General features: G+C 40.2%; 2 protein-coding genes across 10 annotated transcripts in view; one reads left to right on the plus strand and one right to left on the minus strand.

The window, feature by feature from the left end:
- TSHR (thyroid stimulating hormone receptor) overlaps positions 1-2,553 on the minus strand; it is a 181,562-nt gene extending 179,009 nt beyond the window's left edge. For 2 of the 3 annotated variants that reach the window (XM_050796236.1, XM_050796239.1), the window contains exon 1: positions 1,697-2,176. In XM_050796236.1, the coding sequence (XP_050652193.1) occupies positions 1,697-1,866 (170 nt within the window). In that variant the 5' untranslated portion in view covers positions 1,867-2,176. Of the gene's footprint in view, positions 1-1,696; positions 2,177-2,334 lie in introns of those variants that run through there. The other variant, XM_050796237.1, reaches the window with a different exon arrangement.
- Positions 2,554-15,586: 13,033 nt separating this feature from the next.
- Positions 15,587-18,498, plus strand: part of CEP128 (centrosomal protein 128) — a 445,924-nt gene continuing 443,012 nt past the window's right edge. For 4 of the 7 annotated variants that reach the window (XM_050798933.1, XM_050798935.1, XM_050798931.1 and 1 more), the window contains exons 1-2: positions 15,714-15,812; positions 17,850-18,005. The gene's annotated coding sequence lies outside the window, so the exon portion shown is untranslated. Of the gene's footprint in view, positions 15,813-17,849; positions 18,006-18,498 lie in introns of all 7 variants that reach the window. The other 3 variants (XM_050798932.1, XM_050798937.1, XM_050798934.1) reach the window with 2 other exon arrangements.

An 18,498-nucleotide genomic window follows, 5' to 3' on the forward strand; every position in this document is an offset into this window, starting at 1 on the left:
CACAGTGGACATTCAGAGACCTGGCATATTCATTTGTTCATTTATTCACATAAGCTTTTTTTTTTTTTTTTTTTGAGTGTCTGAGTAGTTCCAGGGTTTCAGGAATTCAGGGTTGAATGACAGTGTCCCTATGTTAGAGAAGCTTGTGTCCTGCTTGGGTGGGCATGCAAATAAATAACAAGTTACAAGAAAGCAGACAATGTCTAAGGACTAGGGTTAGGTTCGTGCACAGAACGCTTTTGGGAAGTGGGTATAGCTCACGCAGCCTAAAGGTCATGGGTCAGGAGAAGCTTCCTGCAGGGTTGATCCAGAATCTGGATCTGGGAGTAGGCATTTGCCAGGTGAAGAAACGGGGAAAATGTGCTTTAGGCAGAGGGGACAGAGTGTGGGAAGAAAGGCAAGGGCAGCTGTAATAGCAGGGACCTTTGGGGCAGCGCCAGAAGTTCTTCTCAGCAGGAGGGGGAAGTTAAAGGAATTAGGAGCAATGAGGTTGGAAAGACTTGACTAGGTCTTGAAAGATCTAGTAGGCTGCACAAAAGAGTTTTATTCTAGAGGTGACAAGCAACCCGTGTAGAGGTGTAATCAAGAGGCTATTAAACCTTTTACACATTTTATTCTGTGGTGGCAGCATGGAGAATGACTACCACACTGTTTGGAGGTTATTGAACTAATTAATTCAGGTGTGCTGAGAAACTGTGATATCTCAGAGCACAGAAATACATCTCTGTGCTGAAATATTCATCTACTGTTAAATAGTCTTCATGAGCTAAATTCTTGAGAAAATCTAGAGGTGCAGCTTTCTCATTTCTTTTCATCTATCAACATTTTCTTTAATAACCTGCACTTCCTTACCTTAACTGGATTAAACCAGCCTAGGCTGTTTTACTGTGCTTGCTTTCTGTTCTATTTATAACCAATCAAGAGAGACTTTATTCCCTTGGATTTGTCTACAGTTTCAATGATTACTGATTTAAATTGCTGTTAAGAAACAGGTTGTGTGTGCATAATCTTATTTAACATCAGATTTCTAATTTGGTAACATTTAACATGCAGATAAATGCACTATACTTTTATGAAATTTCATTTCTTTATACCTGTATCATGCCCATCACAAAGCAGGGTTCTGGACGCACTAGTTCACTGGCAGTTCACATTTGAGTAAGTAACTTATAAATACTGTATAGACAGTTCATTTTAAAAAGGGCCCCTGATTAAACTTTTTTCAACAATTTAATGAATCAGCAGAACTGCTAAGATAATCTCCCATCTAGAGAAACAAAAAGGAGAAATACATATTTTTGCAATTTTTATTACCTAAGATAAGATTAAAAAGGTCAGTTCCTGAAATGCCATTATCCTTATTAATTCAAATGAGACAGATTCAACCAGGGTTAGGCAAAGTACCCAATAGCAGCATGTTGGAAAGAACAGCTCTCACTGTCATTGTACATCAAAGTTTTGTAACCTTTTCCTGTGTTAGGAATAAGGATGTCAACAATGATACCTTCCCAAGTGTGGGCGATTAAGTTTTTAGCGCACACACACATCTACACACACACACACACACACACACACACACACACACACACACACACACAACTTCGGGCTGTTCTTGAGCTGCTTTTGTGCACTTCGGGCCACCTTCGCAGGTGCCCTTGGTCTCTGGGTCCGCCCCTGATCTCTCCCGGGTACTCACAGGGTCTGCGTACTGGGCGGTAAGCTGGGGATGCGTTGAATATCCTTGCAGGTGACTCTGAAGTCCTCCTCCTGTTGACACTCGCAGGGTGGAGACGAACACCCCTTTCCGCCCAGGTCCTTGGGCAGGACGAGCAGCAGCACCAGCTGCAGCAAGTCTGCCGGCCTCATTTTCCACGGGACCCGGGGCTATTTCTCCATCCTCCGAAATCGCCTCATTCTCAGCTCTCTGCACCTCGGGTTACCCCAGGCCAAAGGAGACCCGGCAGCGGGAGGTGGAAAGAGGGAGGGCTCCAAGGGGCTGTGACCTCACCACTTTAGAGGAGGCTGGAGAAGGGGGAAAAGAGGCACTTGAGTTCTCCGCTTCCCTAGGCAACCTCGACCCAAACAAGCCTGCTTGCTTCATTTTCCTTGGCTGGACCCACGCAGTCCGCTCCGTCTGTTCCCTGACACCCAACACCAGTCCTGGCTGTCCCCTCTGTTTTCCAGCCCGCACCCACCCCGCGCCCCTCCCATTAGTTCTCTCCAAAGCCTAGTTTAGATTCCCCCTCCTTTCCTCGTCTTTAAATCCAAGGAGCCACCTTCCCTCGCGAGTAGCCTTCTAGACACCCTGTCTGCCTGGGACCCACTCGCACGCACTCCTTATCCAGACAAAGTCCCCGCGGAGTGGACTGTCCCCGGGCGGACCAATGTCCTGCCGAACTTCAGCTCCTCCTGGCCACAGACACCTCTGCTGAGAGTCAGAGACGGGCACGCAGCCCTGGCCAGCCCGCGGTGCGGCCGAAGCCGTCGCCCTGCACCCCTAGAGGATTCTCGCAGCTCCCCAACTCCAGCTGCCACTCTCATGCTGGAGTTGACGGGCAGCGGCCGCCTCACATTGGAGCCCGCGGCTCCGTGAGGCAGTTCAGTAACTGGACTTTGGGGCCATCTGCTGGGAAGAATCGGGAATGGCAGAAATAGTTCCAGGTTCCCTGAATGGGTCCAGTATGGAAATTCTGGTCGACCTGAGAATTTTATTGAACCGTATTCCCCCTGGAAGATGGGAAGAAAAATAATACTTATGTGGCGTACTCACTATTCTTCGCACAGCAGCCAAAAAGATCATTACAAACATAAATCAGATTGTGCCTATTTCCTTCTTAAACGTCTTCAATCACTTATCCCTCTTGGGATAAAAGGAATGTCACTTCCTTCTATACTGCATAATTCCTTTTACATGAACTTGGTTAGGACAGGAAGGAAAAAGCTGTGGTTATGGAAATCAGAATAAAAGTCAAGAAAGATTGACTAGAAAAAGACAGAAGGGAACACACAGGGTTTCCATATCTTAATTAGGCTGGAGGTTAAGTGGATGTATACGTTTATCAAAACTCATTAAACTGTATCAGAATAAAGGTTAAGAAAGATTGACTAGAAAAATACAGGAGGGAACACACATGGTTTCCATATCCTAATTAAGCTGGAGGTTAAGTGGATGTATACATTTATCAAAATTCATTAAACTGTACACTTAAAATACGTGTATTCCAAATTTTACGGAAGCTTTATTCATAACCACTAAACAAACCAAATATCTCATGACTAGATAATGGATAAAGAAACTCTGATACCTCCAATTGGAATACTATTCTGCAATAAAAATGAATGAACTGCTGATACAACGTGCACAAATCTTTTTTTTCTCTTTCTTTTCCCCTCCCTCCCTCCCTCCCTCCCTCCCTCCCTCCCTCCCTCCCTCCCTCCCTCCCTTCCTTCCTTCCTTCCTTCCTTCCTTCCTTCCTTCCTTCCTTCCTTCCTTCCTTCCTTCCTTCCTTCCTTCCTTCCTTCCTTCCTTCCTTCCTTCCTTCCTTCCTTCCTTCCTTCCTTCCTTCCTTCTGACAGAGTCTTGCTCTGTCGCCCAGGCTGGAGTGCAGTGGCGTGATCTCTGTTCACTGCAACCTCTGCTTCCTGGGTTCAAGCGATTCTCCTGCCTCAGCCTCCTGGGATTACAGGTATGCGTCACCACGCCCGGCTAATTTTTTTGTAATTTTAGTAGAGACGGGGTTTCACTTTGTTAGCCAGGATGGTCTCCATCTCCCGACCTCGTGATCCGCCCGCCTCGGCCTCCCAAAGTGCTGGGATTACAGGCTTGAGCCACCGCACCTGGCCTTTTTTTTTTTTTTTTTAATCACCATGGTATTGTTATGGAATGAATCTTAAATGCATAATGTTAAGTGAAAGAAGCCAAACTCAAAATATTATGTATTTATATGTAATTATTCCTATTAATGATTCATTTATATAACATTCTCAAAAAGGCAAAACTATGGGAACAGGAAAAAGATCAGTGGTTGCAAAGGCCTGGGGTACGGCTGACTACAAATGAACACCAGATAATTGTATGGGTAATAAAATTGTTTTAAATCTTGCTTGTGGTGATGGTTCCACGGTAGTTTGTTAGTGTGGTGAATCATAGTGATTGATTTTTGAATGTTAAACCCACCTTGTATTACAGGGATAAATCTCACTTGATCATGATTGATTTATCTTTTTTTTTTTTTTAGAAGAGCCTCGCCCTGTCGCCCGGCTGGAGTGCAACAGCATGATCTTGGCTTAACTGCCGCCTCTGCCTCCCGGACTCAAGCGGTTCTCCTGCCTCAGCCTCCCGAGTAGCTGGGACTACAGGCGCCCGCCACCACTTACGGCTAATTTTTTGAATCTTTAGTAGAGACAGGATTTCACCATATTGGCCAGGGTGGTCTCGAACTCCTGACCTCGTGATCCGCCCGCCTCAGCCTCCCAAAGTGCCGGGACTACAGGCGTGAGCCACCATGCCCGGCCCTATCATCTTTTCAATATACTCTTTCATTGGATTTGCTAAAATTCTGTTTAAAAGTTTTACACAGAGGTTCACGAGGGATAGTTGTCTGTTATTCTCTTTTCTGTAACTTCTTTGTCAAATTTTGGTATGAGTGCAATGAATTCTTCCATCACAGAATAAGTTGGGAAATATTCCTTCCTCTTTAAATTTCTATAGGAGTTTGTGTAGAACTGATATTATTCATATTATTCCTTTCTTACTTGTTTGGTAGAATTCACCAGTATAGCTGTTGGAACCTTGCATTTTCCTTACTGGAAGGTTTTTAACTACAAATCCAATTTCTAAACATAGATTTAGGGCTATTCAAGTCATATAATTCTTCTTGAGGTAGCCTGGGCAGTTTGTGTCATATAATGAATTTGTCTATTTCATCTAAATTGTTGAATTTATTGGCATAAGTTTGTCCATAATATTCTCTTATCATCTTATATTTTTATTATCTATTCTAATGTCAACTCTGTCATACCTGATATTGATCATTTGTACCTTCTTTTTTCTCCTAAGTACTTTGTGCAGAGGTTTATCAATTTGATTCATATTCTTAAAGAAGCAAATTTTTGTTTCGTACATTGTCTATTATTTTTTCACGTTCTATTTTATTGATATATGCTTTATATATGATGATCTTTATTATTTTATTACTCTGCTTACTTGGGGTTTAATTTGCTCTTCTTTTCTTTACTTCTTAAGGTGAGGTTTCTTAAGACTGAGGTCACTGATTTGAGGCCATTTTTCTTGTATAATATTGTATGTGTGTAGTGCTGTAGACTTTCCCTATACTACTTTAGAGACATACCACGGGCTTTGATATCTTCTAATTTCATTTTTACTCAGTTTAAAATACTTTTTAATTTTTCTTTTAGATTTCTTCCTTGATTCCTTAGAAGCATGTTATTTAGTTTCCAAATACTTGATGAATTCTCAGATATTCTGTTATTAATTTCTAAATTAATTCTATTACACACAGGGAAAATCATTTGTATTACTTGAACCCTTTTAAATTTAGTGAGACTCATTTTATGATTCAGAATATGGTCAATCTTGGTAAAATGTTCAGTGTGTACTTGAAAAAAAATGTGTGATCAGCATTTGTGGAATTGCGTGTTCTACAAATGTCATTAGGTCAAGTTGTTGACAATATTGTTTAAGTCTTTTGTATTTTTGCTAATTTTAAAGTCTACTTGTTTTATTAATTGTTGAGATATGGGTACTGAAATTTTTTACTACAATTGGGGATTTGTTTTTTCCCCCCCTTATTGCATTTCTATAAGGTTTTTCTTCATGCAATTTGAAGTTCATGTATTTTGAAGTTCTATTATTAGGTAAATACGTGTTTAGGACTATTATTTTCTTGTTCCCTTCATTGTTATTAAATGGCCTTCTTTATACCTTGTGACATCCTTTGCTCTTCAGTCTACTTTTCTGTTATTGGTAGAGCCAATCCAGCTTTCTTTTGATCAGTGTTATCATGGTATGCTTTTTTCATACTTTAACCTCTTTGAGTTTTTATATTTAATGTGCAGTTCTTATAAACAGCATAGAGTTGAGTCTTGCTTTCAGTCTCACCATCTCTGCCTTTCATTTGGATTGTATAGATCATTTGCATTTAATGTCATTATTCACATTAGGTTTAAGTGGATAATCTTGCTATTAGTTTTCTATTTTCTCCATTGTTATTTGATCCAATTCTCCTTTTATTTTAAATGCATGTTTGGATTAATTAAGGAATTTTTACGATTCCATTTTATCTTCTTTGCTGAATCTTAGGTATAACTCTTGTTATTATACTCATTGCTTTAAGGTTTATAGCATGTATGTTTAAGTTATCATAGTCTACATTCAGTTGATATTATGCCAATTCATACATGGTTTAAAAGAACCCTTCAGCACTATACTTGTTGAATGCTTGTTTATACTCCATTTCTCCTCTCCTGCCTAACTTTTATGCTTCTGTTGCCATACATCGTACTCATACATAGGTTATAAATCCCATAATACAGTGTTATTATCTTTTAAAGGGATTCAAATAATAAGACCGTTACCCTTTCTGGTCTTTATCATTCCTTAGTATTGATCCATATTTTCCAATGCTGTCACTTTCCTTTTGCTTGAATGATATTCATTAATTTTTTTGTCATACATATCTGCTGGTTATAAATTATTTCAGCTTTTCTGTGTCTGAAAAAGTATTAATTTTGTCTTCTTTTTTAAAAAGGATATCATTTCTGGGTATAGAATCATAGATTGGCATTATTTTTAGCTTTCACTACTTTAAAAACATTGATTCATTTTCTTGTTGCTTGCATTGTTTACAAGGACAAATCTCATATCAAAGTTTTCTTTGCTCCTTTATAATCTGCTTTTTTTTTTTTTTTTCTTACTTAGGCTGCTTTTCAGATTTTGTCACTGGTTGAGAGCAATTTGACTGTAATGTGCCTTGATGTACTTTTCTTCAAGTTTCCTGTGCTTGGGGTATTTTGAGATTCTTGGATTTGTGTGTTTATGGTTTTCGTCAAACTTGGAAAAATTTTAGCCATTGTTTCTCCATTTCTGCATATATGCCTTTTTCCCCTCATCACTTTCCTCTCCTTTGAGCATTCCAATTATTGCACTTATTAGGCTAACTGAAATTGTCTCACAAAGACAATATTGATGCTTTTCTCAGTAAAAAATTATTTTTCTTTTTGTCTTTGATTATGGATAGTTTCTTTTGCTATATCTTAAAATTCAGTATTCTTTTTTGTCCTCCCATAATATTTACTTTGCCACTAATCCCATGTATTTTTTATTTCATAAATTGGATTTCCGTCTCCAGAAGTTCAGTTTGTGGCTTTTTTCATATTTTCCATGTCTCTTTGTATAATACTTTTTGACTATCTAAAACACAATAATTGCCTTGATATCTATATTAGTTTTCTAGGGCTGCTGTAACAAAGTACCACAAACTTGATGGCTTAAAACAAGATAAATTAATTTGTTCACAGTTCTGGAGGCTAGAAGTCTAAAGTTAAGGTATTGGTGTGGCATACTTCCTCTGAGAGTCCTGTGGGTGGATGTTTCCTTGACTGTTCCTAGCTTCTAGTGGTTGCCGGGAATCCTTGACATCCTTTGGATTATATCACTGCAATCTCTCCTCTGTCATCATCAGGCATTCTCTTTGTGTGTCTCTGTGTTCAAATTTCCCTCTTCCTATAAGGACATCAGTCATTGTATTTGGGTCCATGCTAATCCATTATAACCCCAACTTAATTTAAATATCGTTAAAGATGTTATTCCCAAATAAGGTCACATTCACAGATACTGGGCATTAGAATTTCAAGATATCTTTCTAGGGTACAAAACTCAATGTACAACCGTGTCCTTGTTTGATAATTTGAATATACACACACACACACACACACACACACACACACACACAAATATATATATAAAAATATATATATATTTGTCAATTCTGGGTCAGTTTAGATTGGTTGATTTTTCTCCTGAAAATGGGTTGCATTTTTCTGTTTCTTTACATGCCTGATAATTTTTGTTTGGATGGCAGATATTGTAAATATTACCCGTTTTGGGCGCTGGAATTTTTACATTCATGTAAATATTCTTGAGATTTGTTGTCAGATATAAATTACTTTGAAAGAATGTGGGATTTGTGGACCTCGGTTTTGAGCTTTATTAGGTGGGACTAGCAAAACATATAATCTAGGGCTAATTATTCTCATTCCCTAGGCAAGACCCTTCTGATTACACAGTGTTCCATGAATTATGAGGTATTTCAAATCTGGCTGGTGGGAAGAGTCACTATTCCTGGTCCCCTGTGAGCAACAGACAATTTTACCTCCAATCTTGCTAGTTGCTTTTTTCTCCAGCCTCATTTTTTTCACGTGTGTGTAAGGATTAGTGCTCTGCTAAATCTTCCATGGAGACCCTTTATAATTTTCTCTCTACAAAGCTCTCTACATCCTGTAGTTTGTCCTGCAAACTCTACCTACCTGCATCTTCCCAAACTCCCAGCTTTGTCTCCCCAGTATAAAGAACCCACTGGGCTCTGCCTGGGTTCCCTCTCCTTGCACCATGACCTGGAAACTCTCTCAAGGCAGTAAGTTATGGCAATCATAAGCCTTGCTTTATTTGTTTCCTGTCTTTCAGGGATCATGGTCCTTCTTGGTATGATAACCACTGCCTTGAAAAGCATTGTTTCATATATCTCGCCTGTTTTTTTGGTATAATTCTGGTGGGAGGGTAAATCTGGTCTCTGTTACTCCACTTTTGCTGGAAACAAAAGTGGTACGCTGAAATCCATAATATTTTACATCAAGATTTAGACAGCATGAAATTGGCTTAGTGGCAATTATAATGTAGGCAAAAACTCTTATGCCTACAGTTTCAGTTCAGCAAATTGGAACATGCCTTAGGGCTAACCATGTTCTCATAGTCTGCTCAACAAATTGCTCAGCAAATTGCTATGACAATTAATAAGACAATTTTCTTTCTTTAGTATAACCTTTAAAATGGGGCAAATAAACACATGAGACGAGATGATGATCAATCTTTGTGATCAGGTTAAAGAGAAAAGTGCACTCAGGTCCCTTAAACACACACACAAAATCCTTTCAAATGTAATGAATGAGAATGGCTATAGAACACTACTTTTTCCTTCTCATAGAGGAATTATTAGCATGGTTCAAATATTAGAAAGTGGTGTTAGGCAATTTATGTCTCTGTGTGTTTTATCTTTTTTCAAAAAGTACCCATTAAAGTGAAGCATTCTATTAGCTCCATTCCAGAACCTCTTTATTGATTAGCTATATTGCTTAACTACAGAAATGTTTTGCAATTTTGGTTTAGTACATTACTAGTGGCTCACTTTGACCTAAATGCATACAAATTGCTGTGTTTTATATCTGTGATGCTCTTGGCAGTGATAATTATCTATAATTAGTAGGTGTGTGGCTGAAAAGAACTTCATGGGATCAACAGAGCTTCAGCACAATGAATGGCTAAAGATGATTCTTTGAGCAGTACGCAATATTATCCTCCCAATATCTTGTTTTTTATCTTGACTCTTCTTAGACTTGAAGGTAACTTGCAAACTTGATATAGAAAGAGTCAACAATTTATGATTGCTTTCTGTCTATGTAAAGAGAATGAATTTCACCACTGACTTGACTGAGAGAGAATTTTGTGTAGTTCCATTTAGTCCCACGTAATCAAGATTTGGGGGATTTCCCTTTTACTTATCTATGACATCATACTTGGTGTCTTCTGTCTTACGACTTATAACTGTGCAGTGATACTACAAGGGAGCTTGACCATCTGTGTTGGCTAGAGGGAACAAAGCAAAATCCAATGATGTAGGTGGTCATCACTTGTGCTGGACAGTCACCAAGAACAATGCAGGCTACTTTTGAAGTAACATCCTCCTCTGATGCCTATGGGCAAAACAGGTAGGTTCATGCTGTAAATAGCACTTGCTTGAGTGGAGGCTGGGCACTCTGTCAACATAGGCTTTCTCCCTACACCTGCAGGTCTGCCTCCCCAAGCTCCTATTCCTCCCTTTCCAGGACCCCCTTCTTCTCTGTTCTCACATTCCCAGTCAGGAATCTCTTTTCTTTTGCGGGGAATCTCTTTTCTTTTGTCCATGGTATTTCTTTCCAAATCATTTGTTTATAGCATGACTCCTTTGTGACAGCAGGGTTGGCTTCATGGGTTTGTGATCTGTGCAATCACTCAGGGCCCTGTATTCAGCAAGGCCCAGTGCTTAGTTTAATGCTGTGTTGTTGCCATTTTGACATTTTAATCAGTTTTGCAAAAAGGCTTAACATACTCATTTTTCACAGAGTCCTACAACAAATTACACAGCCTGTCCTATCTGAGAATGTTTGTGTTTAATACTCATAAGCCAGGAAGAAAATGAAGTATTCTCTTCTTCTTTTTCTTCCTCAATTCCTCTCCCTTTCTGCTTTCTGTGGTCACATCCCATTTCTAAGGCCGTAAGTGCGGAACAACGTAGCTGACAGAAATGGAGATAAGGGGAGAGCCATGGTGAAAAAAAATATAAACATTTGAGGAAACTTTTGGTATTTCAAATATAGTTTTGTGTCACATGGACATAGTGTGCTGTTGTATTAGTCCATTCTCACATTGCTATAAAGAACCACCCGAGACTGTGTAATTTATGAAGAAAAGAGGTTTAATTAACTCATAGTTCCATAGGCTGTACACAAAGCATGGTTAGGGAGGCCTCAGGAAACTTCCAATCATGGTGCTTCGAAGGGTGAAGAGGAAGCAAGCACCTTTTTCACATGGTAGAGTGGGAGAAAGGGAGAGTGAAGGGGGAAGTGCTACACACTTTCAAAAAACAGTTCTTGTGATAACTCACTCATTATTATGAGAACAGCAAGGGGGAAATCCACTGCTGTGATCCAATCACCTCCCACCAGGTCCCACCCCCAACATTAGGGATTGCAATTCCATGTGATATTTGGGTGGGGACACGGAACCAAATCATATCAGCTGTTGTTGTTTCATAGTTGTATAAATTTGGAAGTTATTGGTGAAATACAACTTCTGTCCCTTCTCCTTGAAACAGCACTACCTCTGTCTGCCACCCACAGCTTCTTACATAACAGCTGTCTTCCCTTCTCTACATTTATTCATTCTAGATGAGTTGGGTTAGGATGCTCAGGTCAATGACTAGCCCCATTCCAGAACCCTTTTATTGACTAGCTCATCTAGGCATTTAATGTTTTGTATGGTTCAAAAGTGTTTCTGATGAAACTGCTCAAGAAACTATATCTAGAATTAGCATCTTGGATCTTACAGGCTGGTGATCTCATTAATGTAACCTTAGTCAAGGCTCTTTAGATTTCAATCAACAGAATGAACCTTAGGCTTCAAAACGGAAATCATCATGAGGCAACAAGGTATTAATACATTCTTTGTTCTAGAACAAAATAATAGAGTACCAATATTCATGGAACTAACATTTTTAGGATGTCATAGTATTTGTCAGCTTACATATAAGGGCAGCTTACATTCAATAATGCTTACCATGAATTAGACACTAGGCTTAGTGCTTTACACACATTAATTTATTTTATCCCCCAAACAACGACAAACGAAGTACTATTTTTATTGTCCACATTTAGAAGAGGAAGAAATGAAGACACAGAGTGATTAAGTAACTTGTGTGAAGTAACATTGCTGATAGGTACTATAATGGACTTGGATCCAAGTGGTTTGGGTCCAGAATCGGTGCATTTAACCACCTCCAGTTGCCTCTAGTGTATCGTGAAAAAACAAGTACAGGAAATACAAGCAGGAATAACAAGGCTTGAATCCAGGAACTTGGAAGTTGTCAGGAACCGGGGCTGTATTCTCTTGGGCTTATTTCCTCGTAGTTGTGTAGTTTATTTCCTCTCACTGCTTTACTCACTTCTCTTTGTCTCTGCAGGTTAGCATTATCAGCTGCTTCTTGAACACAGTTGAAGATGGTCACCTCTCTGTGGCAGCCTCAGCTCTTACCTGTACATCAAGACTATTCTAGCAACAAATTGGGAGCTTGAGTCCCCATTTTCAATTCTCAAAGGATAAAGAGCCCAATTGGCCCAAATGGTCTCAGGTGTCTGTCTACTGTTTGTCTAATCAGCCACGGTGAGACAGGTAGGGGCTTTGTATAATATAAACAAGGCCATGGGGGCCCAACACTGTGGGTAGAATCATTTCCAGTTAAGGGGTGATGTGGGTGAGGCATATCAAAAATATCTCCCGCAGCTACCTCAATCCAGGTATTATGTAATGAGAAGATCATTGATGACACTAATCCTGAATAGGTACAATTTTGGGGAAGACATGTTGAAACCTCAACCCCCAATGTTACTGTTTTTGAAAATGGGGCCTTTAAGGAGGTAGTTAAGGTTAAATTAGGCTATAGTATGAAGTTCTAATTCAATATAACAGGTGTTGTTATAAGAAGAGAGAGAAACCATGTATGTGCTCATACAGGGAAAAGCCTATTTGAGGATGCAGAGAAAAAAATGGAAGCCAAAGACAGAGACCTTAGGAGAACCTGAACTTGCTGACACCTTGATCTTGGACTTGCAGCCTTCAGAACTGTGAGAAACAAATTTTTGTTGTTTAAGTCACCCATTCTGTGGTATTTAATCAAATCCCTAGTAAACGAATACATAATGTAACCTCCGTGTGCCCCTACTTATAATACATGGTTTGCAAAGCGTACTGCAAATGATACTTGTATTAGTTCATTTTCACCCTGCTATGAAGAACTATCTGTGACTGGGTAATTTATAAGGGAAAGTGGTTTAATTGACTCACAGTTCTGCATGGCTGGGGAAGCCTCAGGAAACTTACAATCATGGCAGAAGGGGTAGCAAACACATCCTTCTTCACATGACGGCAGGGGAGAGAAGTGGGCAAAAGCCTCTTATAAAACCATCAGCTCTCCTGAGAACTCACTCACTATTATGAGAACAGCATGGGGGAACTGCCCCATGATCTAATCATCCCTCACAAGATTCCTCCCCCGACATGTGGGGATTACAATTCAAGATGAGATTTGGGTGGGGACACACAGCCAGACCGTATCAATACTCTTTGTAGGTTTCTCCAAATCTAAGCTCAGATGATTCTGCTTGATTATGGTATTGTGTTTGCATAATGTGTGTTGGCCACATTGATTAAAAGTAATACATATCTTTGAGAGTTATGAGACAATTTCAGGTAAAATCTATTTTGTTGGCTTTAACTCATTTTGTCTATTTTGTTAAGACACAAAAAACAAAGATTCAGTGATGTGACTTAACTACTTTTTTTTTTTTTTGAGATGGAGTCTCGTTCTGTCACCAAGGCTGGAGTGCAGTGGCACGATCTCAGCTCATTGCAACCTCTGCCTCCCGGGTTCAAATGATTCTCCTGCGTCAGCCTCCTGAGTAGCTGGGATTACAGGTGCCCACCACCAAACCCGGTTAATTTTTGTATTTTTAGTAGCGACGAAGTTTCGCCATGCTGGCTAGGCTAGTCTCGAACTCCTGACCTCACGTGATCTGCTCACCTTGGCATCCCAAAGTGCTGGGATTACAGGCTTGAGTCAGCGCCCCCACCCTGACTTCACTACATTTTTTTGGGATGCCATATCTGTTGACCAAGAGCACACCATAGCTGACAAACAGCTGCTATGAATTTGATAACATATTTAAGCATTTCTTGATCAAAATGAACTAAAACAAAACAAAACAAAAACTGATTTTTTAACCCTTTGGTGCCAATTGTGTCCTGTGATGTTTATTTGGTTAATATCACTTTGAAAAATAAAGCCTCTATAAAAGAATCCAATTCTCTAAATATCGTTGAACCAGGGAGGAAAAACTGTGGACTATCAGTTTTTATTAATGTAGCTCAGGATTACATTAGCTCTTTTGGTAGACATTTCTCCTGCGGTTGATCTGATTATCACTTCTTCAGAAAGTTTCTCTTTTATGTCTTTCCATAGAAACCTATGCAGTATTCTATTACACAGAGATTTGTAGTCATTTATTAGTCTTTTTCTCTCACAAGGCTCTGAGCAATTTGAAAGCAAGGTCTATGTTTATTTATTTTCACTGCACCTTCAGTGTATAAAACAATGTCTGGATCCTGGAAATATCCAGCATACATTTACTGAATTATATGAATGAATAGAATTGTTTTAAAAGTTAAAATGTTAACAAATAAACAGTTATTATTATGCCTCTGCATGCGTATGCGGCAATTTTATGGCTGTTCTGAATTATCTTAAACTCTGTCCGGTGGAGTGTATTCTTGAGGAACAATTTCAAATAAGCAGCTTGAAATTGCAAATGCATAGGAGGTCTTTAGAAGAATTATTTTATGTTCAAACCAATATGAGATAGTTTTATGTCTCAGTGTTGGATAGACAAAAATATTCGAATAATTCGACTCTATCAAATTTATGTGCTAATTATTTATGACTCTGCCTGTTGCGGGGGAGGGGTAAGGAGGGACGGAAGGAGAGAAAGGTGGAGAGAGAAAAAGAGACAGAGAGGGGGATATGAACGGAGAAGGGCAAGTGAGGAAAGGGTGAGAAGAAAGATGAAAATTTAAAAAAAGGTTAGGTCTCTTTGAAGGGCTAATAGAGGAGACCAACTGGTAAATGGAGTATAGAGCACAGAATTATTACATTAAGGAACGCTTGTTATTAAACATTATCTAGCTCTTCTTCACGTAGCCAGGAAAGCTTTCACACATCAGGTAATACTTGAGTTTAGCCTCAAAGAAGGAAGGGGAAGTGGTCTTTTTGGCGGAGAAGAAGGGCAATTTACATGACTAATTTGTTACTTCTTAGTTTTTCCAAAGTTCAGTTTTTTTATTGAAGTTTTCATTCTCTTCGTGACTGAAACCAACTCCCCTGAGTGGAAAACATTTCTTTTATGTTCTAGAGTGAGGGGATGACACCTAGACTGAAGTAGCAGCAGTAATGAGCTGACAGCCTCATATCTACTTTCGGTGTGCCGGGAACGAGCCATAGGATCTTAGGCAAGTCCCTTCTTCTTTCCAGGCCAAACAGGTTGGACTACATAATCTTCTCTGTTCCCGTCCGGTTCTAAGAATTTGTGAGTCTTTGGAACAATATACTGGACGCTGGTATTAAGGAGATTTTTACATTTCAGTGCTAGAAATTGTTCTTCCCTGTCCTCCCACCGCTCCCTTGCCCTTTTTCTACCACTTCCCCATCTTACCGTAGTCCTCGGGGACTCCTTTTGTTCCCCAGGGAGTAAAATTACAGTCAAGGTTAAGGAAGCGTTTTTATTCACTTTCTATCTGGAGTTTGCCTCCTACAAAGGAGGTTCGTCCTTTAAAAAAAAAAATACAGCAGGGCAAGAGGGCGCGGCCGAGGGATCAGGCTTCTTTTCCGGGAAAGTTACCCGAAGGCCAGCTGTATGTCATCCTGGGATTTGTAGTTCCTTTTCCGGATCCTCTCCCTTGGTAACTCCTTGATGGTGAGGCCGAGATGGACTACAACTCCCAGAGGGCCAAGCGGCGGCAGCGGGGTCTTGTACTCTCGCTGTGGCTGGGCGGCTAGTTCAAGTTGCCATAGCTGCGAGTCTGGGGAGAGCAGAGTCGGTTGAGTCGCTGCGTTTGGTCAGTTGCACCTTCTGGGTCACTGGTAGCCGCGGGAGCCGGGTGGGGCCTAGGCGATGATCCGGCATTAAGGAGCTGGGGTCATCCTCCGTCTCAGGTACCTGCGCCCACCTCCCCCTTGCCCTTTTTCGACCACTTCCCCGTCTTACTGTAGACGTTTTAGTCCCGCTTCCCCTCGTCCCAGGGGTGGGGACCTCGGAGCGGCGCAGGATCTGGGGTGGAGTCGTGGATGGGTGGAGTGTGTGCAGAGGTGAGGGGAGACGGCGCGCCTGTCATCCCGAGGCCTCCCTCCCTCGGCAGGGGTGTCCGCGGTCAGGTCCTGGCCAGGTTATCCAGCGAATCTGGACTGCATTGTCCTTCCTTTGGGAGTAGCTTGCTCTACCGCTAGCATCTGTGAAGCTTTAAGGGACAGGAGATTGGACTCATTCGGTAGGTCCTTCAGAGAACCGTCTGACATTTGCTTGCCTGTCCTGCTATGGAACTTAATTTTTTTTTTTTTTTTAAATACCTGTTTTGTAGTCACAAAAAGCTTGCTACTCTCGGGAACGCTGTATTAGTGAGCTCTTTTTCCCGTGCCATCATGGGAATTGCCCCAGCCTTAGCTGTTAGCTGTGCCTTAATTGAATTATTTCGTAAAAAAATACCTGACATTCAATCCCAGCTGCATCTTTTATTGGTTTGATGGAGCCAATCTGTTATGTAGGCATCTGGTAAAACTCTGCCATTAATTGCAGCATTGATTTGAGTATTATGTAAAGTATCTAGCACAGTGCCTGGCACCCTGCAAGTGCTCAGCATTTGTTTTTTATTTTTATTAATTATGCAGATTAGTGTTGTCTAATACAAATACGGCGTGAGCCACACAGGTGAATTTAAATTTTTAGTACCAACATTAAAAAAGTAAAAAGAAACTGGTGAAATTAATTTTAATAGTTTATTTAGCACAATATAGAAAAATGTTTTCAATGGAGTAATATAAAACTTATTGGGAGTTTTACTTTTTTTTTTTTTTTTTGAGACGTGATCTGGCTCTGTTGCCCAGGCTAGACTGTAGTGGCGCGGTCTGGGCCCACCGCAACCTCCATCTCCTGGGTTCAAGCGATTCTCCTATCTCAGCCTGCGGAGTAGCTGGCCACCATGCCTGTCTATACGTTAAAAAAAAAATACTTTAAGTCTTCAAAATCTGGTGTGTATTTTACGTGTATAGCATATGTCAGTTTGACCTGGCTGGAGCTAGAGCTCAGTAGCCATGTGTCTAGTGACTACTGTACTGGACAGCCCAGAGATAAGGTTTAAACTTCGGCAGTTTCACATTGGCATACATAAATTTGGTTGTGCCTATGACTCATGGGTTATGGTGGCTGTTTTGTTAGAAGAATGAAGTGTGCAGTGTACGTATGTTCTCTCAGCATATCTTGTCTGCCATTGCATAACCTGAGTCTCTTTGAACTGTTTCTTGACAGTTTTATTTTGATTAGCTTTTTCAGAATACCTTTTTTTTTTTTTTCCTTGAAATGGTTTATAGATGTATTCCCAGATCTACCTTTTATGTAGACAACTCCCAGTTCTCTGGATCACTTCCTGTGGATTCTTAGAGATTGCTTCGAAAGCAGTCACAAATAATTGAAAACATTTCTATCCATAGCTCTTTCCTACAACCAAAGGCATTTTACTTTTATTTATTTAATTGTAGCTTAGTATGGGAAGAACTGGACAGCTTATAAAATATTTCCTTTAGGAGTGTTAGACTGGCTTAGAAGTACCATTGGGTCACCACACTCAGAAGTAACAAGTTAACTGTATTACCTGACTTAGTTACCAACTTTTAGACATGCTCATGGCGTGGTACTTTTGGCTAGACTTGGGCTGCGGTTCACACTGGAGCATGAACTCTCTGGCAAGCCCCAGGGATGACCAGGCATGGATGGGAGTCGCCAGTAACAATATGTTGACTGGGCACTTGGATGTGAAGAATTGTAGTGAGGTCACTTGGGCTTTTGAATGATTCTAGGAGCATTTTCTCTGTTCTGCGTTATGCCATAGTCTGTACATAGGGACCTAATTTTCATATTTCATTATTTAAAAATGTTTAAAGTTGTAGGTATGTCTTACCCCTTGTTTTGTTTATTTGTAGGTGGTTTGGGGAAAGTCTAGGGGCAACCAAAGATCATCTGCTTGACTAGGCCCTTTGCCCTGAACCTCATGAAGAAATGATAGGAGGCAGACATATGTGCCTAAAAAGAGCGTTGAGCTCAGAGAAGAGCAACTCGGAGCTTTGGGGGTGTGCTTTGTAAGTATGCTTTCTCCCTGAATTTCGGAGATAACACATGTTTTTGCATATTTATGGTGGAAAAGACTATGCCAACAAATAGAGTTTTGGAAACAAGAAGCCCCTTTCTAATATATAGTATAAAAATAAAGTATAGAATGGTTGTGTATACAATGTTTCAAACATTCAGATGAACAAACTAGTTAAGTTGAGATGTCCTTAACCTTAATAAAAGCAACAGTGATGCAGCTGTTTCTATTAAACAAGAAAATGAGAACCTATTTTGTCTCAGGCACTCTGTCAGGCACCTTTTACAGGCATTATATAATTCCTTTATCATGCTTTTACAAAGGAGGCAGTTGAGTCGCAGGTTATTTGATTTGTTTGGGATTCTGGAGCCAAAAGAGTGGTCATTGTTTCCAGGTCTTCTGACTCCAAATTTCAGTCCCACCCACTGCCAAGGGGCTTCATTGCTGTTTATAAGTGCCCTCTAATAGAGTTTGATTCATATTCA

This window comes from Macaca thibetana, chromosome 7, assembly GCF_024542745.1.
Source record: "Macaca thibetana thibetana isolate TM-01 chromosome 7, ASM2454274v1, whole genome shotgun sequence".
Taxonomy (NCBI): Eukaryota; Metazoa; Chordata; class Mammalia; order Primates; family Cercopithecidae; genus Macaca; species Macaca thibetana.